The following is a 26737-nucleotide window of genomic DNA, read 5'->3' on the forward strand; positions in this document are numbered from 1 at the left end:
CTGTGTTGTTAGAGAAGTTCCAGTGAAGAGTGAAGTTTACATACCTGTATTACAGAAAATTCTGGAAAGTTTGGATTGAATACATGTCCCATACATTCTAAACACATTCTGGCTTTCATGCTATAATAGTTCTGTCAATATACAGGGCTATTCAAGATGAAAGATTTCTATGAGTTCTTCCATGTATATATTGGTTAATTTTTAATTATCTCTACTGACTGATGAGACCAGTTACAGAAATTGACTGAATTACATGAATCCAAAGGGCGCACAAGTATGGATTTATAAAGCTACAGTTTCAGTAATTTTGTAACTGATCTCACTGTCCCTTGTAATACTCTGATTGGTTGTGCAATGTGTTTAAGAAATAAGCCAAATGTTCAAGACCAGCTTTGATTGTGTCCAACACCTGACAATAATTTAGTTTCCTCTCTATTAACATGCCAGTTGTTCTTACCTTGACACAATTATGAATAATGTTGCTGTGGTGAACTAAAACCACTGGAAACTTTCTTCTGAATCTCTCTCACGCTTGATACAAAATCACCCATTTCTTTAGTGTAAACATATTCATATTTTACAGAATGGGAATCTTGCACACTATTGAATCACATGCTGCTTATCACACATATGGAAAAACTATGTCCACATAGAGCCACTGAACAAAAAATCTAACAAAATTTTACAATGCACATGTGCTAATATGGAAAGGCATTTATGAGATTTTCTAAAAGTAGACAAAATTTATGCATGAGAACGTTACAGATGATATGTTTGGTGTTACTGAGCCTGCTTACATATAGTATACATTGGGAAGTTGAAAAAGAGTCATATTCAATAAAATGTTTGTATATGCCACTACACATACACAAACAATTCTTAAGCTATAAACTGTGCTACCAGTGAATGTCTGAGCCAAAGTACTCCAAACCCATAGAAGAATAGTGGAATACTTTTTCAAAATTTACATCTTATTTTCAAGAGAGATGCAACCATATTCTCAAATTCAAAGAGTAGTAAACATTTTACCTCTAATTGTACTTCAACAATGTAATAAATCTGTCACATTTTAATGCGAGGGATGCAACTGAAATCTTAATTCAGTTATTTGGCATCTGTTTTACCTGGCTATACTTTTAATTGATTGAAACTAGCAAGTGATATTGTGTTTAATAAATTTGTGAATTTCCTGTCTAGGACAACAGGAACAATACTTAAATAAGAATATTATTAAATTTTGCATCATTTTAAAGAGCATACAAAAATAAAGCTTTGATTCTTATTAACAATAATTTTTAAGGCAGAAAGATGAACATGATTTTTTCTGTTTTATGTATGTAATCCAAATTTGGTCAGTAGCTGACAATACAAAACATCCATAAGTCCAAAATGAATATAATAAATCAACTGATATAGCATTGTTTTAGTTTCAGCCTCGTGTCAGATACAATCTACAAATGCAATAAAATAACATTACTGTATTTATATATTAAAACTGACAGACACAAAATGGCATAGCACAAGGTTTGTGATGCACTAATTCACTCACCATGATAAATATATTCTCTGCTTTAATATGAAGGTTAACATCACATTTAAGGATGCCTATTTCATGTTCACACAAAGATTTTACCAGTCCTGTCCTGATATAAAGCAATGTACAAACTGAGATGACTGTCTTCTAGATTGTAGTGCTGTATAGTCTGGTAGAAGTTTACCAATGTTTCAGTGGTCCTTGCTGTCACTATCATCAGAGTGATGAGTCATCATCCTTATGCTGGAGGCAGCAAGAACCTCAGAAATGTCATACCAACTCCCTTTCCTCTGACTGGAAATGTAGAGAAACATCAATAAGAAATCTGAATTGAGTGCATTATTACAAGCTGTGTCTCAATACTCATGACTCTAGATTTACACTAAAGTAGAATGTACAGTTTCCAATTATTGAAGTTTACAGTAGGTGTAAAACAATAAGTTTGATTAGAATACAAATGCTGAATAGCATAAACATGGGGAAGATATTTGCTTTGTCTCAGATATTGAAAATTTGGCAATAAGAAATTTGCTTCTTTCATACACATAACTGCAATTCTGTATTCAAAAGTTCATTATTAGGAAGAATAAGATACTATTTATCATCACCTTGTGCTATACATTGCGTCTCCATTTTCACTGCGGTTTCCATTTCAAATTAATTTTCTTATTCATTAAGGCAGCTGAATACACGTTACAACTTTACTTTAATGAAGAAAAGCACATTTCTTAGTCTCATGTATTCTTCCTACAGTACTGTGGGAATTGCAATTAATGTTACTTTTTCTTCTTCAAACGAATTCCTGAAGGTCTTGCTGTTGGTGGTCTGTCCTTTGTGTTCTGATATTCAGCACTAGAGTCACTTGTTTCTCCTGATGATGCAGGGGTTACCTGGAGTTTAGGGACTGTTAATGGTCTCATCAGTGACCTGACAACAGGAGGGACATTAGGAGTGGGGAGCACTGGTGAGCTGGCACAGAGAGCAGCTGTGGTGAGTTGTGTGACAAGCGAATAGCGACTGGGAGGGGAATCAGACCCTGAGCTGTTTTTGCGAAATGCTCGCCGCAGTTGGGACTTGAAACCTGTGGACTGTGATGAGTTGTGACCACTGCTAGTTGGGAGTTTTCCTGTTCCCATAAGAAGTCGTGCACCAAGCTCAGGTTCACTACCCCACCGACCATAAGCTGTTGTCCTCTCAAGCAAACGATGTCGAGCAAACTTCTCAATAACTTCAGCACAGACATATCGTCCACAAAATCGTGCCCATTGTTCAGCTCGTAGCCCACGACCTGTATCTCGTAGTGTGGGTGAGGCACCTAGAAGCAAAGGGCAGTGGCAAAAAACTATTATAAAAATACTCTGATAACACACTCTAATATATAGTTAAAAAAATAAATAAATCCGTGGCATAACAGCTCCAGAGAGCCAAAGCTGACTAGCTTGACTGCTGGCCTCACGTTCACATGTCTAAGCAGAGGTGAACAATCATCCAACCAGATACAAGGTGATGTGTGGTCAGCACGACAGACCTTCAGCCATTGCTAGCTTTCCTGACCGGATTACGCTACCCATTGTAGCTTCCCAATTTCCTCACGATGCTGGGTTGGCACTGGTCCCATACACTAGTCGAAAGCTCATGAGAAAATTTCTTCTCCCCCTGAGACTCGAACCAGCGCGCATTCTGTATCACCGGTCTGAAGCATGATGCCTCAGACCGTGCAGGACCTAATATATAGTTACATACACGTATTTCAATCTGAATAATCTCACAACTAAGCAATGTAAGAAATTCAAGTATCTCTCTTTAGCACAGGAACTTCCTTTCCTGCTTTTATGATAACTGGCTCTTTACTTTGTAAAAGTGCCAAAAAATTATAACTATAATAGAAACTGCAACTTCTGTAACATAAATCCTGTTTGCCCTGTTTTCAGAAACATTGTACTTCATCCCAGTTACAGTTTAAAATATATTATTTGAGGCCAGTCAATTTATTTCATTTATTCATGACATTTTTTAGTCTTGTGTCTTGGTTACTTCTGAGTTTATTATTTAGTGTTAATATTGTAATTACAGATATAAATTATGCATATCTAGTGCTTTATAAGTTATAAAAAAGTTTCCTTTTGTAAACATATATATGAAGAGTGTTTGAAAAAATATGCTTTACACTATTTTATTGGGACTGAACTAAAAATTTGCACATTACAGAAAATGGAAAATTAAAAATTAATTCTAAATGTTACAACAGGAGATTGTATAGAAGCAACATAGTGACATCAACAGAAGTTTAAAAATTGAAGACAAATCTTCTGATTTTCTTACTGGGAATAAAAATGAGAAAACTTGAGTATGAAGTTACCAGCTTGTCCAGATAATAAACACAGTTAACACTATAATTACTACCACTGAAACATTTACTGCAACCACATAATGAACAGAATTCCAATTAATGTTTTACATGAAGATTCTGAAACATGTAAACATGTTATCCAACACATGCCAACTCACCAGTGTTACCAGTTCCTGCACAGAAATACTATAACTTGCTGATGAAAGAGTGTCTTTAAATAAGTTAAAAACTCAGCAAAAAATCACACTACAGTACGACTTTTGTGTCTTTGTTAATTTTACAAATTTCTATGATGTGACAGTAGATAGTATTCTATGATAAAAGTAGTTTAGACTCTGTGTATGTACCAGCAAACAATAGGAGTTTGGCACACTTGGTGCGACCCTGCAGAGCTGCCTTCATCAGTGGTGTGAAGCCCAGGGCATTTCTTGCATCCACTTCAACGCCAGTGCACTTGCTCAGCATGAAGTTCAGTACTTCCACATGCCCTACAATGACAAAACAGATTTTCACAACTGGAATAAAGCCATTTGCTCTTTTCCAGTGACAAAGTAATATTCAAAGACATTATTACTTTCTGTTAAACAAGAAGTAAATCAAATAACAATAAGAAAGGAAAAATAAATTAACCTGAAAAAACAAAAAAATACTAAATCACATCTCAAATTTGAAATCTTTACACGATATGTACCATTTTATAAACATGATTGTGAACATATGAGTGATTTTAGTAAGCAGAAAAACACTAATCCATTTTATCTCAAAATCTCTATTCCATTTGTTCTTTTTATGCAATATCTCAGTGTGAGTGGGTGTAGGTCATTACCAAACATAGACACGTAATTAAAATGCATCAAACACACAAGTATCAAAGAGAGTGCCACTCAGAATTCTTTCCTTAATAAGTAACCAAAATAAATTATAATCTGCAATTTTTCTAATGTTTTATCCTTCTTATTTTGTGGCATTTACACTCCTTATTCATGTTTAAATCCCCTTTTTACCAACATCCACGTTTCAGAGAATTATAAACCTAGATACTGATAAAATTAAAGTAGCAATGTTTCATCAATCACAAAAATTAAAACTTATTTTGTTTTTGTCTTTCTAGGACATAAACATACATAGGTCTGAATTTCAGCTGTAAAAACTAAAGAGAAGATATCACTTCATAGATCGAGGCCTGGGCAAAATGATTTTAAAAATAATATTGAAGAAACAGGGCTTAAGGATGTGGACTGCATTCAACTTACTCAAGATAGGGTCCAGTGTGGTGGGGAGTTACCAACATAATAATGAACCTTCAGGTTGGGTCTATAAAAGCAGGGGTACCTTGACAAGCTGAGCAACTAATATCTTCTCAAGGACTCTGCTGCATGAGCTCGTTGTTTATAGGGTAGTGTGTTACAGAGGATTATGACGAGCTGGAACTAGAAAATAATGGCCATGACTTTTCACAGTCTCGGGGGGGGGGGGGGGGGGGGAACTCTAATTTGCCTTACAAATTCCCCTCAAAAAAGAGAGATCCGATAACAAAAACGCTACCAAAAACTCAACCGGCTCCACTACCAATCGAAAATGCGGAGGCAGGAAGCACAATGGACAACTACAAACATTCAACAAAAATTGTTTCTAGGTCCAAATGGCTTCCTCCTTGTGTCGATTAAAATAATAATTGTGGGGAAATGGTCTGATGAAGAAAAGGGAAGTTCAGCTGAAATCGTTTAGTGGGTGACGTAGAATTCTACCCAGTGGTGAGATCTGGTATCGTCCTTTCTGAGATTTCATTATTATCGTTTTGATAAATGAAATAGTGCAAAATTATTAACAACTTTATTATTAGCAGTCCTGATTGTACTTCAAACCACTTTCGCGCTTATTTGATTAAATCTTTGTGATGTCAGCGTCGAAGTGTTGAGTTTTCCCTTCTGATTTAACTTCACTGAGAACTTTGAGCTTCTCGATTTGACTGAGCCGACTGTTGTACTTACCAGCCTGGGCTGCGAAGTGGAGGGGCGTGTTGCCTTCATTGTCCGGCTTGTTAATATCTACACCTGGCAGCTGGGTGATCACCTCTAGCATTGCCAGTAAGCCACTGGACACAATGTAACTTACAGGAGTCTGAAAACCAAACTGTCTGTTATCTCATTTCGTTCATATATTCGATACTCACATTTAATAAAGCAGAGGAGTTTATCAACAAACAACTGGATAAATGTACAGAGACATAATTTTGTCTACAGCCGTCACATGTACGCTGTAAAAATGGACCAACTTCGGCAGTTGCATGTGAGATTCGTACCCCAAGTACTTTGTAACCACTGTTTTTTTACAAAATTACAGAGGAAAAAAAGTCCAGTATAGACAGATCTGAAGACGATGGTTTCCAAGGACTTTGTCTCCTCTCCTCGTCGTATCCAAATTCCGGGCAGTCGCTCTTTCAGAAACGCTATGACATCCAAATGCATCTACGATGGTTTCCCCATCATGCTGGAGGAAAAATGACCGAGGAAGCCCTCCTTCCCCCTACCCTCCAAGCTGGCGTCTTGTCCAGCGTGTCCAGATACCACACGATGACTGCAACTTCAAGGGACAAGAACATACCTCCGATCGAACACAGAAGGGTCACTTTGGGAGTTGCGTGTGACTGACTCTCACACTGTCATAAGGATTCTCGCTGCTTCTTAATATTTTTTGCACCGGTTTAGAACTACAATCAGTATAATTCCAGTCATAAAACGAGATACAGCATAAATTAGCATCAAACCTAATGAGTTATGCAAAGAAAATGTTTGGAAAATAAATGTACATGCAATTTGGGTACATTTTTCCTTTCCTGTTTGTTACACGTCTCTGCGTGCCACAGAACATGACATGGCGTGAGCTCCCACCCAACTGAAACGTCCATAACGCCACACAAACAGAGTCGTTGTATAGTAACATTTTCATTTGTAACAGACACATTGCTGTCTATGAGAGTTTTATTCCTGTGAAAAAGCTCTAATAAGCATGTTAAGTCTGCACAGACTAGTAACACCGGAGAAACATGTTTTTAACAAATGCCGTTCCACTTTTACGGGAAGTAGTCGGACACGTATATCCCATCGGACTCCATAAAAGGTTACGCCCTAAGCCTGACATTTTCTCTGACTAATGTATACATTTTACCTGTTTTGTAGTCGACAGAAACATGCGTAGAGCTGGTCTATTGTCATCATTTCATGAATTATTAAGCTCGCATTTCTGCATCTAGAGATAAAGATAATGCGGAATATTCAACAGTTCACCTTATGGGCAAGATACTTGCAACTGTCATTAAAGGGCTGAGTCAGCAACAACTCCTGGCGAGTGATTTAGTGCGGGTTTATGTGCGTACCAAGGCAGTATTTTTGCTCCTACTGCCCCCTTTGTCTTAACCTGATTCATCGCGTCAGCCCTGCTAACACTTTGAAAGACAAAGCATAAAGTCTTTGAGCAAATATCGAATATTCTCAATTAGGCCACAGTCGATCCTTTCATATACTTGTGAATTCATTATTAATCACCCTGTAATTCTAAGTTGTGCTCTTTTGTCTGACCTTCTGACAGCGCCTTTAAATAAATTATAAAATTAGAAATAAAATTACATAAGAGGTTTTCAATCCCAGGGGACAGTTATCTTAAAAATTGTGTTTGATGAATGTTAGAGAATGCAACATGAAACACATTTTCTACTGACAAATCCTCTCGTATCATAAGCACACTTCCGGAACGCAATCACTTATCTCTGACACTGCATTTGACCAGTCTCGGAATGAAGGCTGTTCAGTTATTAGTTTTGTTTTATGAAGTACTTTGTTAACTTATCAATTGGGACGTTTGCGAGCCAGGTGACGTTTCCAGTTCCCGCCAATAGGACGTTGTAAACATTACGAATCAGAGTGCGTAATGAAAATGCCTACATTGTTTAAATAGTTGCTACATGGCTATTCTCTGTTGCCTCATATTCTTGTAGGTAACTGTCATCAGTATGTAGTAAATGCGTGTCGATCCTTATACGGCTATCTCTGAAACGGATTGGCACTACGACACGTGCATACAAGCCACTCTTGGGGGCCGGGCCCCTCGTAACATGCCAATAAATTTCTTGCCGTATGGAATGAAATAACGTAACGTGGGTGGACTGCTCTGCGGTAAAAGACGTGCGTAATACGTACAGTGGCTCTGTTAGACACCGTCATTATAGCTTAACCTGTGGTGCTTTTGGCACACAACGTCTCGGTGTACTGGTTGGTAATCCTGCCACGTATTAGTGAGGTCAAGGGATCCAGTCCTGACCAGAGGGCGTCCGACTGTCTTCACACACGTTTTCTTCACTTCTCTCAGTCTTTTGCAGCTGCTGGTACTTAGACCACAATCACTACCATTTCTACATTGTTCCAATTAATTATTCATGCAATGCTATGTAACCTGCTATTACTAGTTTAAAACTCCAACTAAGCCACTATTTCATAGAGCAGAGTCCTGGAGAGGCTGATAACCGCTCAGCTGGACAATAAATTGAAGGCCTTTATGGAATCAAAAACTTCATTCTGTGTTCACAAAAGCTCGACATTAGACCCTGTTCTCGGCCGGTTTAGTCCAGTTCATTTCCTCACACCATATCTCTTCATGACGCAAATATTATACTCACGTAAAATCCCATGCCTCTCAAGTGGTCTCTTCCTTCAATGTATCCAATTAATTAAGAAATATGCATTTTATATGCACCCATACGTGGTATACGCCCCCCCCTCCCCGGTCTCATCCCACAAAGTGGACCTACACAGGCCTTAGTCCACTACTTTACTTTCCTTAAGGAAAGAAGTAGGCATATGAGTTGCTACAAATCTTTCAATACGGATTTTTCTTAGGTGAACATCACGGTATCGCCAGTTCTTTAATCATGGTTACGAGTTAAACTGGTTTGCTCTGATATTTACGAGCGAAAGTAATAAACGTCTAGATCAAATAATGGATGGCAAGCACTAAACTGATATCTCATCCCCTTCAGCGCCACGTGTTGATGGATGGACATTATTTACTAGTACACGAGTTGCATGCAGAACAATGGGCTGTCTGGTTCACCAAGGTGGAACGGATCCCATCTGACGACGTGATTTTATCAGCTTCATTCTCATGAGTTCTTTATACGAAGTGCATAAGTGAATACATAAAGCGGAGGTCGTGTAAGTCCTCACGTGTCGTCTCCAAAGCTACAGAACAGATTTCGATTAAATTTTCTATTGTGTTTACAATGAAATTTATCTGGCGACTTCATTTCTGTCTACAATAAATAAATAAATATGAAAAGTGCAAATTCGGAAAGAGTGCACTAAGAGAATACGTACATATCTTCCTATCCAAACTTCTAATGACGAAGTCTATATGCAAATATCTTAAAAAGACGTGAGGTGCCACGTTACTTGAATTTAATGATACGTAAGAATAATTTGTTCGTTTCTTGTAATGCACGAACTGTCATGTGTCAGTTAAACGAAGTTCTTTGCTACAGTCCCATTTCGTATTAAATATAAATGTTAATTTTTAATATAATAATTAATTAATAGTTTATTAAAGATGTGTAATTTAAGAAGCTTGCACTTTCATTATTTTAGAAAAGTTTATCTTCTGAAACCCCAAGCGAAGATATAATACTTTCACTAGTATAAAATTACTAATCCAATAGTTCTATTCCCACACAATCGCTTTTGATGTAAATATAATTCAACAACTTTAAATGATTTCTAGTTAGAGTTTTCAACAAAAAACGACCTGTATTTGAGAATAGTTTTTTTAAAAAAGTATTTTTCATGTAAGTTATTTGTGTTCTTATCCTCTTTAATATTATCCTCTTTTAGAACGCAACGTCCGTCTGCTTAGGGACTTTTACTTGCTTGTCTGTCGGAATGGCACGTACGTGGAGAAATGTGAACACGAGAGCTAAGACGCTGGAAGTAAAACAGGTTAGATACCTTTGCAATGTAATTGTATTGCTAGTCATCAACACGGGATTTTCAGACACAACAAACCGTAAATCCGGAGACACAAGAGCAATAAATCCTGTCACGTGTCTCTTCACCGAACCCGAATTACGCCTGTCGGCCTGCGTCCAATAATTTACAATCGCTCAATGTTCGTGCTAACACAAGCGCAAATGTGTATCAATTTGGAGAGCACTTACTTTCCAAATACCACATTTTAGCAGTTCCTATCTCTCATTTGTATTCATTCTAAGGTATTTTTAAAGTTTGGTTGTGGACAGAACCAGTTCACAACGTATTCCTAAATTTACTCGGTTATAAATTTTGTTGTTGGCAAACAACCATAATTAATTCTGTCTTGTATTTCATTTTATGAAATGTCAAGAGGAATTCCGCCTCGCTAAATATAAACAGCTGATTGTTCCCACAAGTCATAAATTAGGGGGTAGCAAAGATAAGGGATAGTGGTACAATTTTAAATAAAAGCAGAGAATGTAAAACATACTAAAAAAATGTAAATGTATTTAGACGTGGACATAAGACATGTCCAATATAGGCTTAATAAATGTCGATGCCAATGTCCCTATAGAGAATTATGAATTTTATAGCTTATCCAACGTAAAGGAAACATTAATTATTGTGCGGCATAAAGTTTCAAAGAACGGGGATAATAGGGCCTGCGTAAGACATTACGAACCACGCGTTAAGAGCACTTCCAATACGCAATCTTGATCTTATCGTAAATCTGAGGCAGTTTTTTCTAACAAGAAAGTGTGAAAATACGTAACTTAGCCCAACATTCAAACTACATTGCAGGAACATTATCCTTTCTTTCGAAAATGCAGTTTTATTCATATATCAAATTCTTTTTCCTTGAATAAGTCACTCAGATTAAAAATAATTTGTTGTTGCTTGCTTTTAAGCATTAGGGCATACAATTTAACATCCAGGAGGCCTAAAGAAAACAAGTTTCAGGTTTCGAACGAAATCGAAATCATGTTACTTGTGTTGTGTGCGGTGTTCTTGTTACGGACTCTGGACTCCAGTATCCTGCGTCGCCGCAACGCAGACAGACTCGCGCCTGGAAAGAACCTTGGCGCCTGTTAACTGCAGTGCGGCGGGGACCGCCTGCGCAAGGAACGTCCTTTCGACCAAGATACGCACTCATACCCTTCTCGTGTGCATTTAAGACACAGGCTGGAAGACTGTATAAATGCTTGGGTAAATTACCGACTGGATAACTGATTGACTAAAAGACTTATTGACCATCTAAATAACAGACTAAGCAAACGACTGATTCTCTTGTAATATAACCCAAAGATTCAACACCGATAATATCAGCGTCACTAGACACAATTCTGAATAAGTTCAGTTCGCATCCCCACAAGCTACTTTTCCATTTCAATGTCAGTGGGTTTTTCGACTGTAGACACCCTCGGCAAAATTCTGCTAATGGCACAGTCATTTGAAGCTAGGTCTTGGGTTCATCGAGCCCCATAACCAGCGGGTTCTGGAGAATTTTCTCGAGGACAAAGCTGAATTCGGCCATTCGTCTGTTCCTAGCGCTGAATTTAAAAATGCAAGGAGCTATATCTTCTACTTGACGTACAGCTCAGATGGGGGACGGAGAATCGAGACGGTGTCCTAGCCCATCCGGCAACACTGATAGGCCAAAAATAAGTTCGGCATGTGGAAAAGTATGTCATCCAAAAATCTGTAACATCCTACTAACGAAATCGTTGGTACTTCTGGAAAATATAAATCCAATGATGTCTCTCTGTATGCATAATATTCCAATTCCCTTCACTGAATGATTTTATCAGCAAGCTTTAATCCGACGGCTCCGTATTCGTTACAGAGCTTGGTGTTTAACTTTCTGCGTTACTGTTTCTGATGATAAAATTAAATAAATTGCGTATATTAAAATTTCAAGAGTCCTAGAACAAAATTACTAGCAATAAAATAACCTAATTAGGGATGTTCTTCTTCTTCAGTTGTCATAGACTAGACCTCTGTCCTGTTTTGAATCAGAACTAATTCTGACAGACTCGATCAATTAGATTGCTGGTAGAACCTTGGCGTGTCATCATCGTATGGATCGAGGGCATATTCATAAAGTACAAAAGCGTATTATGCACCACTCCCTTCTTTCCGTTCCACAGGGTTTATATTAATTTTATACGAGTACATATCATCATCATCATCATACAAAATGTTATTTAAAATCTACCACTCCTGTGTAGACTAACAGATGTAAGTTGTACGCTTGCAGTGACTTCTAACGATCACATAGAGAGCAAAATCAGTTACAGATTCGGATTAATTCACATTACGGCCTCTTGTCTGCACACCACACACACAGTACCTGTTATTTTTATGTCGCTGTTACGATTGGTCTCTCGCCCAAGAACAAAATAACACAGATGAAGAAAGTTAGATAACCCAGTGCTGACGAGAATATTTGAATCTGTAAGACAAAGAACAAATAAGCAGCATGAAAAAGTTGTAGAACGAGGGGCTCAATAATCTGTACTGCTCACCAAATATTATTACGGTGGTCAAATCAAGGAGGGCGGGAGGGGCATAAACCCTAGTACGATGAGCGAGAGAGAAAATGCGTACAAATTTCTTGCCAAGAAAATATCAAGCAGACAGATAAGCGTAGATGTGACGTCAACACTGTAATTGTTGCGAATAGGGGAGACTGTCTCCAAGGAACTACGGCCTCTAACGGGCCCACTGTGGCTTTTAAAAAACAGCGTTTGAGTATACAGACTGAATTCAACTAGCATCGATATGGTCCAGTGGTTGGCTCTTGTGAACAGGGATATTCGGGCATTACACGCAGCGGTGATTGTTCTGACCTTCTGAGCGATTATCAGCTTCTCAAGAAAGACCCTCCCCTATCACTGTAGTTATTACAGACACAGCAAATTGCCCTTGGCTAATGTAATGACACGGTTGCTGCTGCTTTGTAAGTTTTATTTCTTTCCTTCCTTGTTAGTAGGTACTGCAATAGGCTATAGGCTGTATCTACATCCTCATTCTGCTTTTAAATATGACGCCTGGCTTGTCTGCAATGAGGTCGTGCTTTTTCGTTATTTTTATATTTCAATCTAGCGTTACGGTATGGCACTCCGTTGGCATATCGAGCTTGGTTTTCAAATAAAGAAAAAATAACGTACCTCAAGATATTCCTTGCATGTCTCTGTTCATCTGTCGCTTGTTAAACTCCTGAAGTGACCATCAGTCTCGTCTGCATGAAATGTTATGTGAGCTCCTTATTACAAGTTGAAAAAGAAGTGGATCTTGGTGTCACCTGCTCGCTACAGCTGATAAATATACTTTATTTATGGACCTATTTCGTCAAATATGAACGTGTTTTTCTTAAATTACAGAAATAAGCAAGATAAACATTTTATATCGTTATAAACCTTTCTTAACACGAGGTACTTCTTTCTAATATGAAAATAATCGATTTTGACGTGCTTAAACATTCACCACAACCGACAAAAGATTAACATTAATCAACTGGTTCAGTTAATATACTAAGTTGTAACTATGTCTCTAAACAGTCTGTAACGCGTAAGTGGTGAAGTGTAAATACTTATTTTTAGCTAGTACTATTTAAAAAAAAATATTGGCATTTCAACAGTAGTCTACAGTGTCTAAAACATCTGTGTGATTCATATCTTGTGTTTGTCACAATTTATACTTCTAGGCTAAACCGCAGATAAAACAGAATTGCATCTTCATAAGGTTTGATACACGTGGCTGAGGACAAGATGTTTATTTTCACGCCTATTTCAGAATGTCCTATACTTGCCACAGGGTACTAAAAATACTGCGATAGAATTTTATTATTTAAAAAGAAAATTTCAGGGAGCAAAGTTAAAAATTCCAAGGAAAATCTTCAGGACTGAATACACGTCGGTTGATTTGTTAATTAACTTGCATGAATTTATCATCTCCCTTCACGTCCTGCACAATATTATTTGGGCGATCAGTAAGGAGGATGCTGATCGCCCAAATAATATTTGAAAGTACAACTTATGAAGCCGCTAGTTATACATGATTCTTCGTTGTCCTGCTACTTCCTTTGTGTTAGGTAAGAAGATTTCCCTGAAAACTTCGTTTTCACACATCCACAATCTACGACATCCTCTCTTTTAGGGCAGGAAACTAAGTTTCATGCCCACATAAAACGACAGACTGTCTGCAACAGTTACTATTTTGTATATCCTCGTATTTAGATCTATGGGAGGGGTACAAAAAAGTAAACAACGTTGTTAAGGCAGCAGGCATTCCCCAATCTCAAACTGGTTTTTATTTCTTCGTGAATAAAATTTTAATATGTTACTGTCGTTCCCAAATTTAGGAAGGCCTTCTCAATTAAATTTTTATTATGACTGTATTGGATTCTAATGATGGGGCATGAAGATACTTAGTTTTCTCTATGTATATTACTTCAGCAACCTCCTTAATAAAGTAATTAACTGAACTGTTCATAATGTTAACAGCATTACAAAGCATCAATCATTCAGTTTTATTGTGTTCAAATTCCTTTGTATCCTCAATCATAATCAGCTCTGTGCAACTTTACCGCTGCGTTCCCTGGGCTGCAAATGTTGAATTCAGGTGATGTGGAAAGAAGTAGCTGTCGTGGTACAGGTGAATTTGTGACACAAACAACGTACTGCTAGGCGTGGCAATCCTTGACACCTCTTGGCAGTGCGTCGCTTATTGTTCTGACATGATAGTTACAAATACCGACCATTAGTATGTACACAATGAATATGCAGGAAGTGTTGCATAACAGAAAGGCAGACCAAGTCATTTCACATTGTATTCTATAAAAGATGTTTGTATTATAATTCAGAAATGGTGTCAATAATAAGCTTCGATCGATGTTGTTCAGAAACAAAACTTAAGAAGACAGATCACACTACACGTACACAAGCCAGATGATGATAACCAAACTGTCAAGAACACGCATCATAAAGTGCGTTTAAGTTCAATGCTTTCAGGATGTCCCCAGTCCGGTTTTCGACTCATAGGTCGGTTATTTTGTTTAGACTTTCGTCGTTTTACTCAGTCTTCCCATCACAGAACTTTAAAATACTCATCGACCTCTCTTATTTTCACATATTTTTAATTCATCACTCATATAATCCAAACATCATGAACGATGATGTTGAAAAATCATCGGTAAATAAACTAAGAATCAACCCATGAATACAGTAGATTGTATCACAAGACAGGGGCATTCGAGTCGCCGTAGTCTTGAATTTAGTCGGACGAATAACTTAGCATTCAGAACGGAATTACTTATCTGTTTCCATTTTTCTGGTGTGAGTCATTAACAGGTGATGTGACACGAAGACAAATTCGAAATAGTGTGACATCCCACAATGTATTTCTATACCTCACAGAGCGGCCCGTTCTTAGAAAGCCTGAAACGACGCAAATAGTAAGAGGTAAGGAAGTTATTGCGAATTATCTGAACGTTCAATTTCGAACGGTGAGAAACCACAAAATAGCTCTAGTAAGGATGGCTGGCTAACGACGCATTAAATCTGATCGATTCTGCTGTTTTTTAGTGTATGAAGAACCACTGCACCACGAAAAGTAACACAGAAGACTTTTATTTTTCGTTTTTCACAACGTTAGCCGGGCTAACACGGTTAATACGAACGTTGCGTCCCTGTGTGAATAGCGTTCTTTTCTAATGAAGAAATAAGAACTCCGCCCACCTTCCGTTCTCTACTTTTTGTTACGTTTACTCACAGACGTTGCATAAGTCTCTCCCCCTTATTCACCTGAAGACAGGAGCTGAATCCAGCTTCCGAAACGTCGTACTTTCATAATTTTATAATTAAGAAATTAGACAAAGTAAAAAAGAATAATTTTACGTATTACAAAGCACCATCGTCAAAAAACTTGAAACTTCAAATACAAAATTTTATTCAGAAAACCCGGAGGGAAAAGACAACTGGAAAACCTAGGTGTGGACGAGACAGTAATAAAATGGATCGAGGGTTTGAAGATGGGGGACTGGACAGAATCGGGCGTGGGACGATTCCTTTAAAGGATCTTTGTTAAAATGTTAATGACATTTTTGATTAAATAAAAGCAGGATATTTCTTGACCAGCTGAGTATTTATCGTCTTTTCAGATATTTCTTGGTTGGTTAGTTACTTAGTTTGTGAGTATTGTGGTCTACAGGAACGTGATTTAGATACAAAGAACAGTCTCTTTGTTGTGACAGATTCAGCTACTAGTAAATTTGTAATAGCTTAGTTCTCCGCCTCCATAGTTAGTGACTGCAAATTATTTTCCAGCGAGAGAAATTTATTGTGGCTGTAGTATAGGTTATGTAATGGAGGTCTGGCACTCCGCCAAGCTGACGGCAGGACGGATGTTTCTTTCAAGCTCGTTATTCTTGGGTTTTAACTGTTCTTCTTCATTAAATTTAATTTAATTTGAGCCTTCAATAGAGCTGGAGAACCTTCTCGTTCCATTGCCAAAATTTACATCAAAAGGCATTTATCAATAAAATTGTCGCGGTTCTCGTCCGTGGGGCATCGCCATTTTTATATTTGTCGTATATGAAGGCGATTAGTAATGAGCAGGATCGTAATTAATACGAACGTTGATGGCTATTTTCTGGGTTGTAGCGCCATGTAGTCTGGTACATGTTTACTAACGATGAGTCTCATCACTCTGATGACGGAGGCAGCAAGGACCTCTGAAACGTCGGTAAACTTCTACCAGACTACACGGCCAAACAACTCAGAAGGCAGCCATCTTCGTACTCACCGCCGTAAATGTATCTCTGTTAATTAATCTGTATCCCTGGCATGTCTGGAATATTGCATGAAATGCCTATTTATTTAGGCGTTGTTAATTACTTAACAATTTGACTGTATCTGCAATAAATAAGGGCCATAAATCCCAAACAACTCTATTGGAGAGTGTGTATTCATACGTGAAGTAATTTTAAAACTTTGGACAAATGCAGCAGTCGGAGAGCACGTTAAAATCGATGCACGCCCGACAGCAAATGCAGCCGACTGTACTATTTGTAACTGCGGAGTTCTCCAGATAGAAAGTGATCAGTTGAGAAACAAACTACAGGCTCCCAGGAGAACAGAAAAGGAGAGAAAACTACGTACCACAGTCGAATTGTGAACACGACAAAGTGTGATAGTAATTCTACGGTCTTCTGCAACAACTGATAAACTTCAGTACTTAACGATTTCCCGAAGAGAATTGAAGAAACTATAAACTAAAACTTGTGTTTATGTGAAATCCTACTCAACTTTGTAAATTAAATGCAATTAACTGCTAAATTCATATCAGTCCTCGTAGCAAAAGCTTGCATAAAGCAGTTAAATAGCTCGAAAGCAGATAAAAACGCCAGTAAAAACGTTATTTGCATTTGTTACGTTTGTCTCAAATGCGAGTGTAAAACTTCATTTCTTCGATTCACTTACGACAACTTACATCATCAACTGATACGAGAAGATGATCATGAACGGTACGTAGATAAAGATTTTGTACTCCTATATAAAGGCAGGCATTTGCCTGTGGGGACTGAAGAAAAACATGAAAATTGTCAGTCAATACAACCAACAGCCCGGCTAAGATTTGGATAGGCCCATTTCCAAATACTTATCACTACGTCAAGCCGCTCGGTTTTTTAAACTCCGTAGAATCTGCTGTTAAATGAAGATGGCTGTCTTCTGGAATGTTGCAGATATTGGCCGACGTTTCAGAGGTGCCAATTATTTATCGCGTTGTCTTGTTATCCTATGGAAGTGCATGCTTCGCATTGGGCCGATTCCCTGTCTATCGTCGAATCTGCTTAATTAGTGAAAGACATTTTTCAATTTCTCACTATTCCTCTTCGTCAATTTCTTACTGCCAGAAAACGCGTGGTGCATTCCGATACGTTAAAACAACAGTTTGATCAGGAAAGAGCTGGAACTTTCGCGGAAACTAAATGCGATAACATCTTCTTGGGCGACCAACTGCGTCAATTCCGGGCTCTTCACTAATTTACAATCTTAGGCCTACGGTGTATTCCCGTGGCGAGTGCACTACTTCTGTCTTGTTTATTTTGTTGTATTAGCAGTAGATGTTGATTTTATTGATCACTTACACCCACTTTGCCTTATACGGTTCATAAAAGTGTTTCACTGCAGTCCACACTCTAAAATAAAATCATCAATCAACCTTACGTCGAAATTTATATTATATACTTTAATCTCGAAACCCAGGCTAGGGACCTTGATGTTATTCAGGAATACCTGTATATTCTCCTGTTTAACCGTTCTCCATGTTTGTCATTCACATTATTGAAATTTCAGCCAATGACACTTCCGTTCGCCTAATGATGTTGTGTTGTGTGTTTTCCAAGTGCATGTTTGTATACGCCTGCTTCAATGCGGAACGGTCGTACTCGAATTGACACAGGCGACAGCTTATCTACGTCTCGGAAAGCACAATGCAAATATAATGAGATGATTGATTGCTGGGATGCGCTTCGTAAACCAGAAGAGGAGCTAGTATCATCCTAAGCGCACGAAATGCTTTGAATTTCGAGCTGAAAACAAAAATTCCATATGCGTTTATTACAACTTAATCGACTTTAAATGTATCGTCCCATTTACTTCAGCAGATATGGGGATGTGAATGTGTATGCATTTAAGACAGTGATCAGCTTCGAGCTATATTAGTCAAAACTTGAAGTCTGTTATTTAACAGACACATAATTAACCCATAAACTTACTTCAATGACTTCGAAAGGTCGCTCGGTCTGGTGGCGTAAGATGGGATATTATTGTCGCCGGAAAAGTCAGAAAGTTCAAATGTCTGACTTACTGAAGAACAGATATGAGTAATACTGGGCCTAGTTTTCTGGAAGATTTGTTCAGGCAAGTATATCATGATGCATAACGATATGGAACAGGATTAATAACTGAAAACGCATAGCCGAGAGCTGTGTGGAATTGTAATTCTACAGAATGAAGAGGAAGACAAATGCTACGCTGGAATGCGTATATATGTATTAAACTGTTAAATTTGTAAATAGGAAGAGATCAAGCTTTCTTCTGTACAGGAAAAGTGAAAGACGTATCTTGCATGCACTGTTATTTGCACCTGAAAAGGGGTTCACGCAGAAGGAGTCGTCGTTCCCACCCGAAGCATTCAGACCGCAAACTATTTTGCCAATGTGGTTTGCTGAAGGAGTAATGGCGACAGAGGTAAAACCGAGGAAAATTACATACAAAATGACACTTTAGCAGTTTTAGACAGTGTTTGCCTGAAGAGGACACCACAGACTGTGTTGCTCTTGAGCCAGCAGTGTTCATACTGGCAAAGGAATGTAAAGACGCATTCAACTTTGGAGAACACATATTTTTCAAATGCGTTCTGTGTCATTTTGAGTATAAAATAAATCTTAATACTTAATTTTAGAGATACAGACATCTTATTCGAGAGCTACTCACACTGCAGACTCCGAAATGATATTCTCTTGTATTTCGTTAAACACATAAGACGTCTAAAATAGAAGCTGTAAATCTTAATTAATTTGGTATCCCATATATTTCATGTTACGTTCCAATTTTTGTGCAGTAATACCCCACTTTTTTTAAAGAAAACAACAAATTTCTATCTGAGTTTTATAAGGAGAAAGTGGTGGCTATAATGGATCGATGTGAACATAAATTAGCCCAGCATTTCAATATGCATCCTCAGTGCAAATTTAATCGAATTCTGTCAGTTTCAGAGCTAAAACATGTGGGCGGAAGAACAGGCTCCTTAAAAAAATACGTTTAATTCTGAAGATAGTAGAGTCACTTACTATTCCAGACACATATAGAAACTTGTACTTCGAGAATAAGAAAAGGCCAAACTAGTCTGGAGGCGTTCGACTAAAATATCTCATCTTCATGACAAACAAGAAATAAATGTCAAATCATTTTCTTATGTTTTTATCAAGATACACATTTTTTGTCAGATGAGTAGTTATCACAGCAGAAGTAGTGGATTTCATTCCAGACTCAATCGCCAGATGCATTGATGGAAAGGTCGAGGTCAAACGATAATATTTATTGAATTTCTTTATCTCATTCGCAGCATATTTACTCTTTATATTCTGCCAATAATCACGAACGGCCTAGCTTTGAAGTGGACAAATAGATGAAAATTATGAACCACGTCAAAGTAGCAAATCCAGATACAAATAATTGCCCTATGTATCACACAGGGTCTTATCAGTGTAACACTAAAACAGGGATGAAACTAGTCGCAAATAAACCGAATACATCATCAGCATAAATACTGTCTTCAGAGAGCTTGTATGATGTTCACTTACTGCAGATATTGCCGATTACAGTGGCAGCTCGATCTTACAGAAATTGAACATTGGAGTCCCGGGGTCAAATCCCAGTCGAAACATGGATGTATGCCGTCGTTCGACTTTGTTGCACTCTGTAGACTCAGGAGCTAAGAAGAACAAATAAGGGGCTCTAACCAGGTCGACCAAGAAGGAAACAGACATGCTGGATAGAGATCCAATCGCATCGATCACATAACAGGTGACTAATTTGCGAAAGAAAATATTTTTGAAATACGTCTACATTTAAAACGATTACTTGTTAAGGCTGATACTAAATATGACACACACGTATTTTTTATTTGTGGATTAATTTATGGTTCTGCCAGTAAGCAGCTGAATTAAGATGAAGCGATATGATGATTTATGAATTGGAAAGGTTGCCTAAAGAAGTGGCAAGGTATAATTTAAGATAGTCTCCTGTCATTTGCCTCGATGGACTCAAGAATAACCACGAAAACCCTGTCCGTGTCTGGATTTGAACCTAGGCTTTCCAGAATATGAAGCAGGGGTGTTAACCACTCGGTTGCGTCATTCAGTTACACCATGCAATTGGCGTGAAAACAAGCATACAAATTTGTTTACAGTCGTGTTAGTTTTGTTTCCCTTCTTCCTTCTGTGCGATTTTTAAACAAATCTCCAAAATATTAGCCGCCCTTTAACGATTATCTGCCCTATTTCCGTGAACACAGGCTATATAAAAAACGCTTAAACTAAAACTCATGTCTTAATTACACATATTTTTCAAGGCATGTGCCATTATTTTGTAAAATAATCCATTTGTTAAGTAATTTGATAAATTTCTACATGAGTTTCATATTAAGTGGTGGTTGTGGCGGACCAATATAGTCCAGAAATAAAATTATCTAACAATTTTTAGTGGCTCTTCTAGTACGAAATCTTAATTAATTCCGTTTAACTATATGGAAGGTGGAACATGTGAGAGAAAGGACGCAACTTCCAATTAAGATTTTACTTATGAACTTACGTTAGTGCAATGAACGCATGGAAAACGTCGTTAATGAATGCTAGGTCGACTCAAGGAATAGCATTCGCCGAATGCACAGCGAGATGTGTCACCGATAGCACACAGTGAGTGTTCCCCGCTTCAACTAAGATAACGTCAAAGTTCAGGTTGCCTGTTGCATTAATGCCATGTGCAAGCGTTCTAATCCTTTCTGCACGTTTAGCCGCTAACACGACACGTGCAATACGATGGCCCTACTCGTCTAGTAACGAATGGCGTACAGTACGTCCAGATTAACCACTAAAGGTGATCAACATCACAAACACTAGATATTTCTACGTCTTCAATACTAGACTTTTGCTTTTATAACGTTTGCAAGTGGGAGCTGAAGAAAGTAACTGATTACTGTCGAAATTATAGCTGAAAATGATACACATAAAATCATGCCTTCTAACAATCAGCTGACAACAACGGACTTACAGCAGCAAAGCCTGCTTTGAAAGTCATGGCGCATCCAAGCAAATGAAGGATCTGTAGTGTGCAATTTAGCCACGGTGGTCTAGCGGTTAGAACGCTGGCCTTGTAATCCTGGGGTCTCGGGTTCGATTCCCGGCGGTGCCCGAATTTATAACTTGTGTTGGGCAAGGCCGTGGTCTAGGCAACACGGAGTTTTCCTCCGGGGGCTTCCCCGGTTTCTCCGTGGCATCCCAACAATTACTCCATTCACACACAGAAGAAGGCAATGGCAAACCACTTCTGGATCATCTGCCAAGAACGTATATGAACAGGTCCCAGTCCTAGAAAAGGATGGAAGGATCCTGTTCATATGGACCTGTCGTCGGACAGAACACTAAATAATAATAATAAAGTGAACCACCTCTTTAACGCGCATCACTGTTTTGAGACAAGTGATGTCGATACTAACAATCCTACGGAAGCTTTACATTCATAGTGTATCCAATTAAGTACGTAGGCAAGTCATCACACCTCGAGCTATCTCGAAGTGTCTTTCTATCCATATCTGCTACAAATAGACGTTATACCAAAAAATGAGAGCGAAGTCTTTGAAACAGACCTTTTTAGAAGCTAATAGTCACTCAGTTGGCCGAGAAATTCCTAGGCATTTATGGACCTCGAAGTTGCATTATTCGACTATTCACAGATTCATATTTGTGAAAAACAGTCATTAAAATTGAATTTGTTTTCTGGTTACATTACGTGTTTTGTCGGTGCAGTCTTTTGTTTGTAGCACATGTCAGGAAAATTCAGCAAGACTCTTGAAGCATCAGATTGTATGTGATATGGTGACATGGCGATTGCATACTGTACAGCAAGCAAAATAACGTCGTGGCGCCAGCCTTAAATCTGTAGTTGTTTCATTTAACGTAGGGCTAATGGAACGTGGTACGTGTAACAGGCAAAATTTGCCATGATTGTTTTTTTCCACACATCAGCTACAATTTTATACAGAACTTCCATTCATGAAAAAAAATACTATTAAGTAGCGGCACACATTTTAAGTCGCATATTGGTATTCTGCACTGGCTGAATTGTACTCCCATCACGTTATGTAAATAATAAGCGCCTTATGGCCTTCAATTATCTTCTAAAGTCGTATTTCGGGAGGGTTAAACGCAGGGACCTTTAAAGTTCTCATGATAGTCATACTCGTATGCTAAATGATACGCCTATCGTAAATAAATTGTTTCTCGCAATATATAATTTCACATTTGTTACTTCAACAGAGCAAACACCATCATATTATGGCCATCTTGTGTAGAAGCAGATCACGTTTTGTGCGTGCTTTTACAAAGTGCATGAAATTAATACATTTCTACGTATTTTTCTGTTCATCAGCCAGCTAAAAATAATTTATTTCCTTCCGATCCACCCTGGTAATAAACCGGCACTGCCTGTAAACAGTGGTTCTGTTCTTAGCTTAATTTCCTTCTTTTTTTTTGGGGGGGGGGCGACAGTGCGAAACTTTTAATTTATCGAACAGCGTGACAGTGATAACCGATGGACCACTGATAATTTGCATGCAGATAGATTGTAAACATTCGCACAAGTGATTGCGACTTCCTATTCCCAAGTTAACATGGCAACGAACGACGCAACACTTTTAAATTGCAACCCTTAAATTTAAAGTAGATATTCTTCCCAAAATATTCTTACATATGATTTTATATAACATTCTTATACAACATTTAAATTGTGTGTATGCTTGCATGCCCATTTCTACGCCGATAACGGACGGATTCACTGATTTGCACGAAAATGGACACGATTATTCCTCGAGACAAGAAAGATAACACAGGAAGATCTAAATTCCAGAAAAATGTCTCGAGTTCGAATGAGGCTGATAGCGGTTCCTGTAGCTCGTAAACTAAGCATTACAAACAACAGCAACAACAAAGTTGTCTGCTTCGAAGAGGAGATTACAGAAACGAAGGCCGTAACCCCCAAAACTGTACTGGTTTAAATTCCAAATAAAGTGATCTGCTTTCTTTGTTTTATTAAGTCTTTTTTTCTGTGGCTGGGTAAGCAAGTATTATAAAAGCACGGCGCCAAGAACAAAGTTGTTTGTTTCGGTGATGAGATTACACGGGCTAAGGGGGGAAAAACCCCGAAAATTGTCCCGATGAAGATGTTTGGTTTAGGGATTTGTTTTTCCCCGTTTACATCCAATGATTCGTATTGAGTGATCACGCCTGTGGAAAGCTTTCGGCCAATACAGACGCAAAAACTAGAAGCATTCGTCGAATTTCCCCGCAGTTACACTGCGTGCAACACTGCTAGTAGTAGTAGTAGTAGTAGTAGTAGTAGTAGTAGTAGTAGTAGTAGTAGTAGTAGATGCGAGTAGGATTCGATCATCTGACAAACTACACAAGATATTAGCAAGATTTTAACCCACGAGCTAAATTACATTTTACTGTGTGCACATAAACTTGCATTGCCTAAACGCCACAGAATAAACAAGATTTGTGGGACTGGAGGTCTGAGCAATAGGAAAGTGGGCTTTATGAGTTCCAGGTGGTACTCTTTTTACACATTCTCATTTCAGTCAGCAAATCGTTGTCTCACAGACACGGAAAGGAACAAGCTAACAGAAAACCACCAAAGGCGTGTTATTATAGTGTTTAATGACAGTAGAAACTATTCTCCGACTAATAACGAAACTGACAAAACTAATACAGAAATTGTAGAGGAGTTGAAAATAGTCCCAGTATTAGAAAAAATAGAAAATGATAAAACAAAATGGTTTGAACATGTAGACAGAATGGCAAGAAGCAGCAGGCTACCCAAAATTTTAAGAAATTTAAGAAGAAGGAGTCTGGGAAGACCTCTGAAGAGGTTTTTGAAAAAGTGAAGCCGGAACAATGGCCTAACTCCCTGAAAGCTACATGATGGTGATGACCTTCTTGCGACTTTGCATTCCTCACAGATCTTTATGTTTATTTATTACAAATTTAAATCTATTACTGTAAATTCAACTTCATTACATATATGTATAAGAGATTATTTTCGGTTGTGTTTCGTTAAATATTTAGGCATACAAAATCTAAATATGTTTCTCATAATGAGATCTATGTTTATGCTACGTACTATTTTTTTGTTGTTGCAAGAAATGTTTATCAAATAAGATTTTTTTAAAAAAATTACGAGTTGCATTTGCTTTGGACCGAGGCGAACCAAAATAAAATTTTGTCCTGCAAATTTAGCGTAGGCATTCAATACCAAATGCCATCGAAATGTGGTCAGCTTGTTTATACAGCGTGTGCAAAGAATGCGAAAACGATACAGGTACAAGCAGAAGACTTAGAGTCACTCACCCTCCCGCTGCTGTCTTGGCAGTTGAGGTCTTCGGCCGGCAGGCCGCTACTCTCAGCCTGCCGCAGAATGAAACCGAGCGCCGTTTCGTCCCCATCACGCGCGGCCTTCAGAAGTGTGGCCGCCTCCGGGGAGCAGTCGGTCCCGGGGCTGGAGGCGCCTGGAGGCAGAGTGCCCCTTCGGTATCTTTCGGTGTCGTGAATTCTCGGGGCAGAGACCGCCGTTGTAGCGACCACCGCACGACTTGGACCAGTCAATAACTGTCCACCACCAACTCCGTGATTCAACTGGCGCTCGTGGGGCAAAGGACCGCTGAAGAACGAAGATATACCTGCTCGACTTCGCAGCCAACTTTCGACTCCCGCCACCTGCTTCTGTTGCGTCGATTTGCCACTCGCAGCGCCACTGTGCAGAACCGACGGTGGCGGTGGCTTCGGTGGTAACTCGAACCTCACGCGTCGGATTCCACGCCCCTCCTCCACCCCGACGGCTGGAGTCGTCGATACTGACGATACATTGTCGGTGAAGCTTCTTGTATAGCGTCGCAGTCCAGACGTCGACGCGCGGTTTCCGCCAGTGATAGACCCCAGGGCGGGGTGGTTGTGGTAATGGACAGTGACCCGCAGAGGACCAGGGTCTGTCAGCGCCGGCAGCTGAGACATCGACCGCACACTGGACTGTAATTGAATGAACTAGGTTATAAGGAGTAGTAACCCACCTTACCAGAATTTAAAAATGTATTCAATGCAGACGTCCATTCATTCATCTTCCTCTGTTTCAGACAGAAATATTGTGCTGACATCTGTATAACTGTTTCCTTATACGAGTAGTTCAGTACAAACCATAAAAAATAGAAGTTTCAAATAATAGTTCACCTATATTAGTGCCATAAATATACGTAACTTCATGTTAATTGTTCTTTCGTAGCTCGTTCGGCGGCTTTTATGGATACCATGCAGGAAACGCTCAAAAAAGAACACAATAAAATCGCACGTTTCACCCCGGCAGCTACCGAACAGATTTTATTAAGAAGATGCCTGTATATTGCGATGTTTTTTTAAAGGTATTTACTGCCTCCATTATCAGGTCGACAATCGTTATCATCGCATTGAGGCAGTAAGCATCTCTGAAACGTAGGTCAATTTCTATGAGACTACAAGGCGCAACGTCCCAGAAGACAGTCATCACCATGAGAACCTGAAATCTGTGGCTATGGATTCGTCTTTGCCATTTACTGTCAGGTTTCAATACCATAGAAGGCATGTGGGGGAAGTACCATGTCATAGATTCGTATTAAAAGTATTTTTCTAAACTATTATTATCTTAATGCTTTGTTTATAACAACTATCAGTTTGATAACTACTTAATATTTTCTCTCTCTACTTTGGAAGTGATTTATGTGTCGATGTTGTTCGAAATAATGTGGGCCGTTTCCTTTCGGAATGCTTGTTTCATCTGCGGTGTAGTTATTCTGATGTCATCTAACCCGCGCGGAAGAGGAGAATAGTTGTGGATTTCAGTGATCAATTCACATTTTGACCTTTTTAAATTGACAGTTTCAGTCTTCAAAGTTTTATCTTCCTAACGAAGTATCGCTCCCTCTTCTGAGAACTGACTTTTTTGACATAAATAGTAACATGGACAGAGT

The 26737-nt window shown here is 38.6% G+C and overlaps 1 protein-coding gene across 9 annotated transcripts in view; it reads right to left on the reverse strand.

The window, feature by feature from the left end:
- Positions 1-1403: 1403 nt before the first annotated feature.
- LOC110827684 (uncharacterized) overlaps positions 1404-26737 on the reverse strand; it is a 44121-nt gene continuing 18787 nt past the window's right edge. For all 9 annotated transcript variants that reach the window (XM_087351916.1, XM_087351915.1, XM_087351920.1 and 6 more), the window contains 4 exons: positions 25092-25766; positions 5876-6005; positions 4232-4372; positions 1404-2849 (listed from right to left, as the gene is read on the reverse strand). In XM_087351916.1, the coding sequence (XP_087208042.1) occupies positions 2311-2849; positions 4232-4372; positions 5876-6005; positions 25092-25766 (1485 nt within the window). In that variant the 3' untranslated portion in view covers positions 1404-2310. The remainder of the gene's footprint in view (positions 2850-4231; positions 4373-5875; positions 6006-25091; positions 25767-26737) is intronic.

The sequence above is a fragment of the Zootermopsis nevadensis genome, unplaced genomic scaffold, assembly GCF_977971745.1.
Source record: "Zootermopsis nevadensis isolate Lab colony 2312 unplaced genomic scaffold, Znev_1.0 Znev_ptg000020l, whole genome shotgun sequence".
In the NCBI taxonomy this organism is placed as follows: domain Eukaryota; kingdom Metazoa; phylum Arthropoda; class Insecta; order Blattodea; family Termopsidae; genus Zootermopsis; species Zootermopsis nevadensis.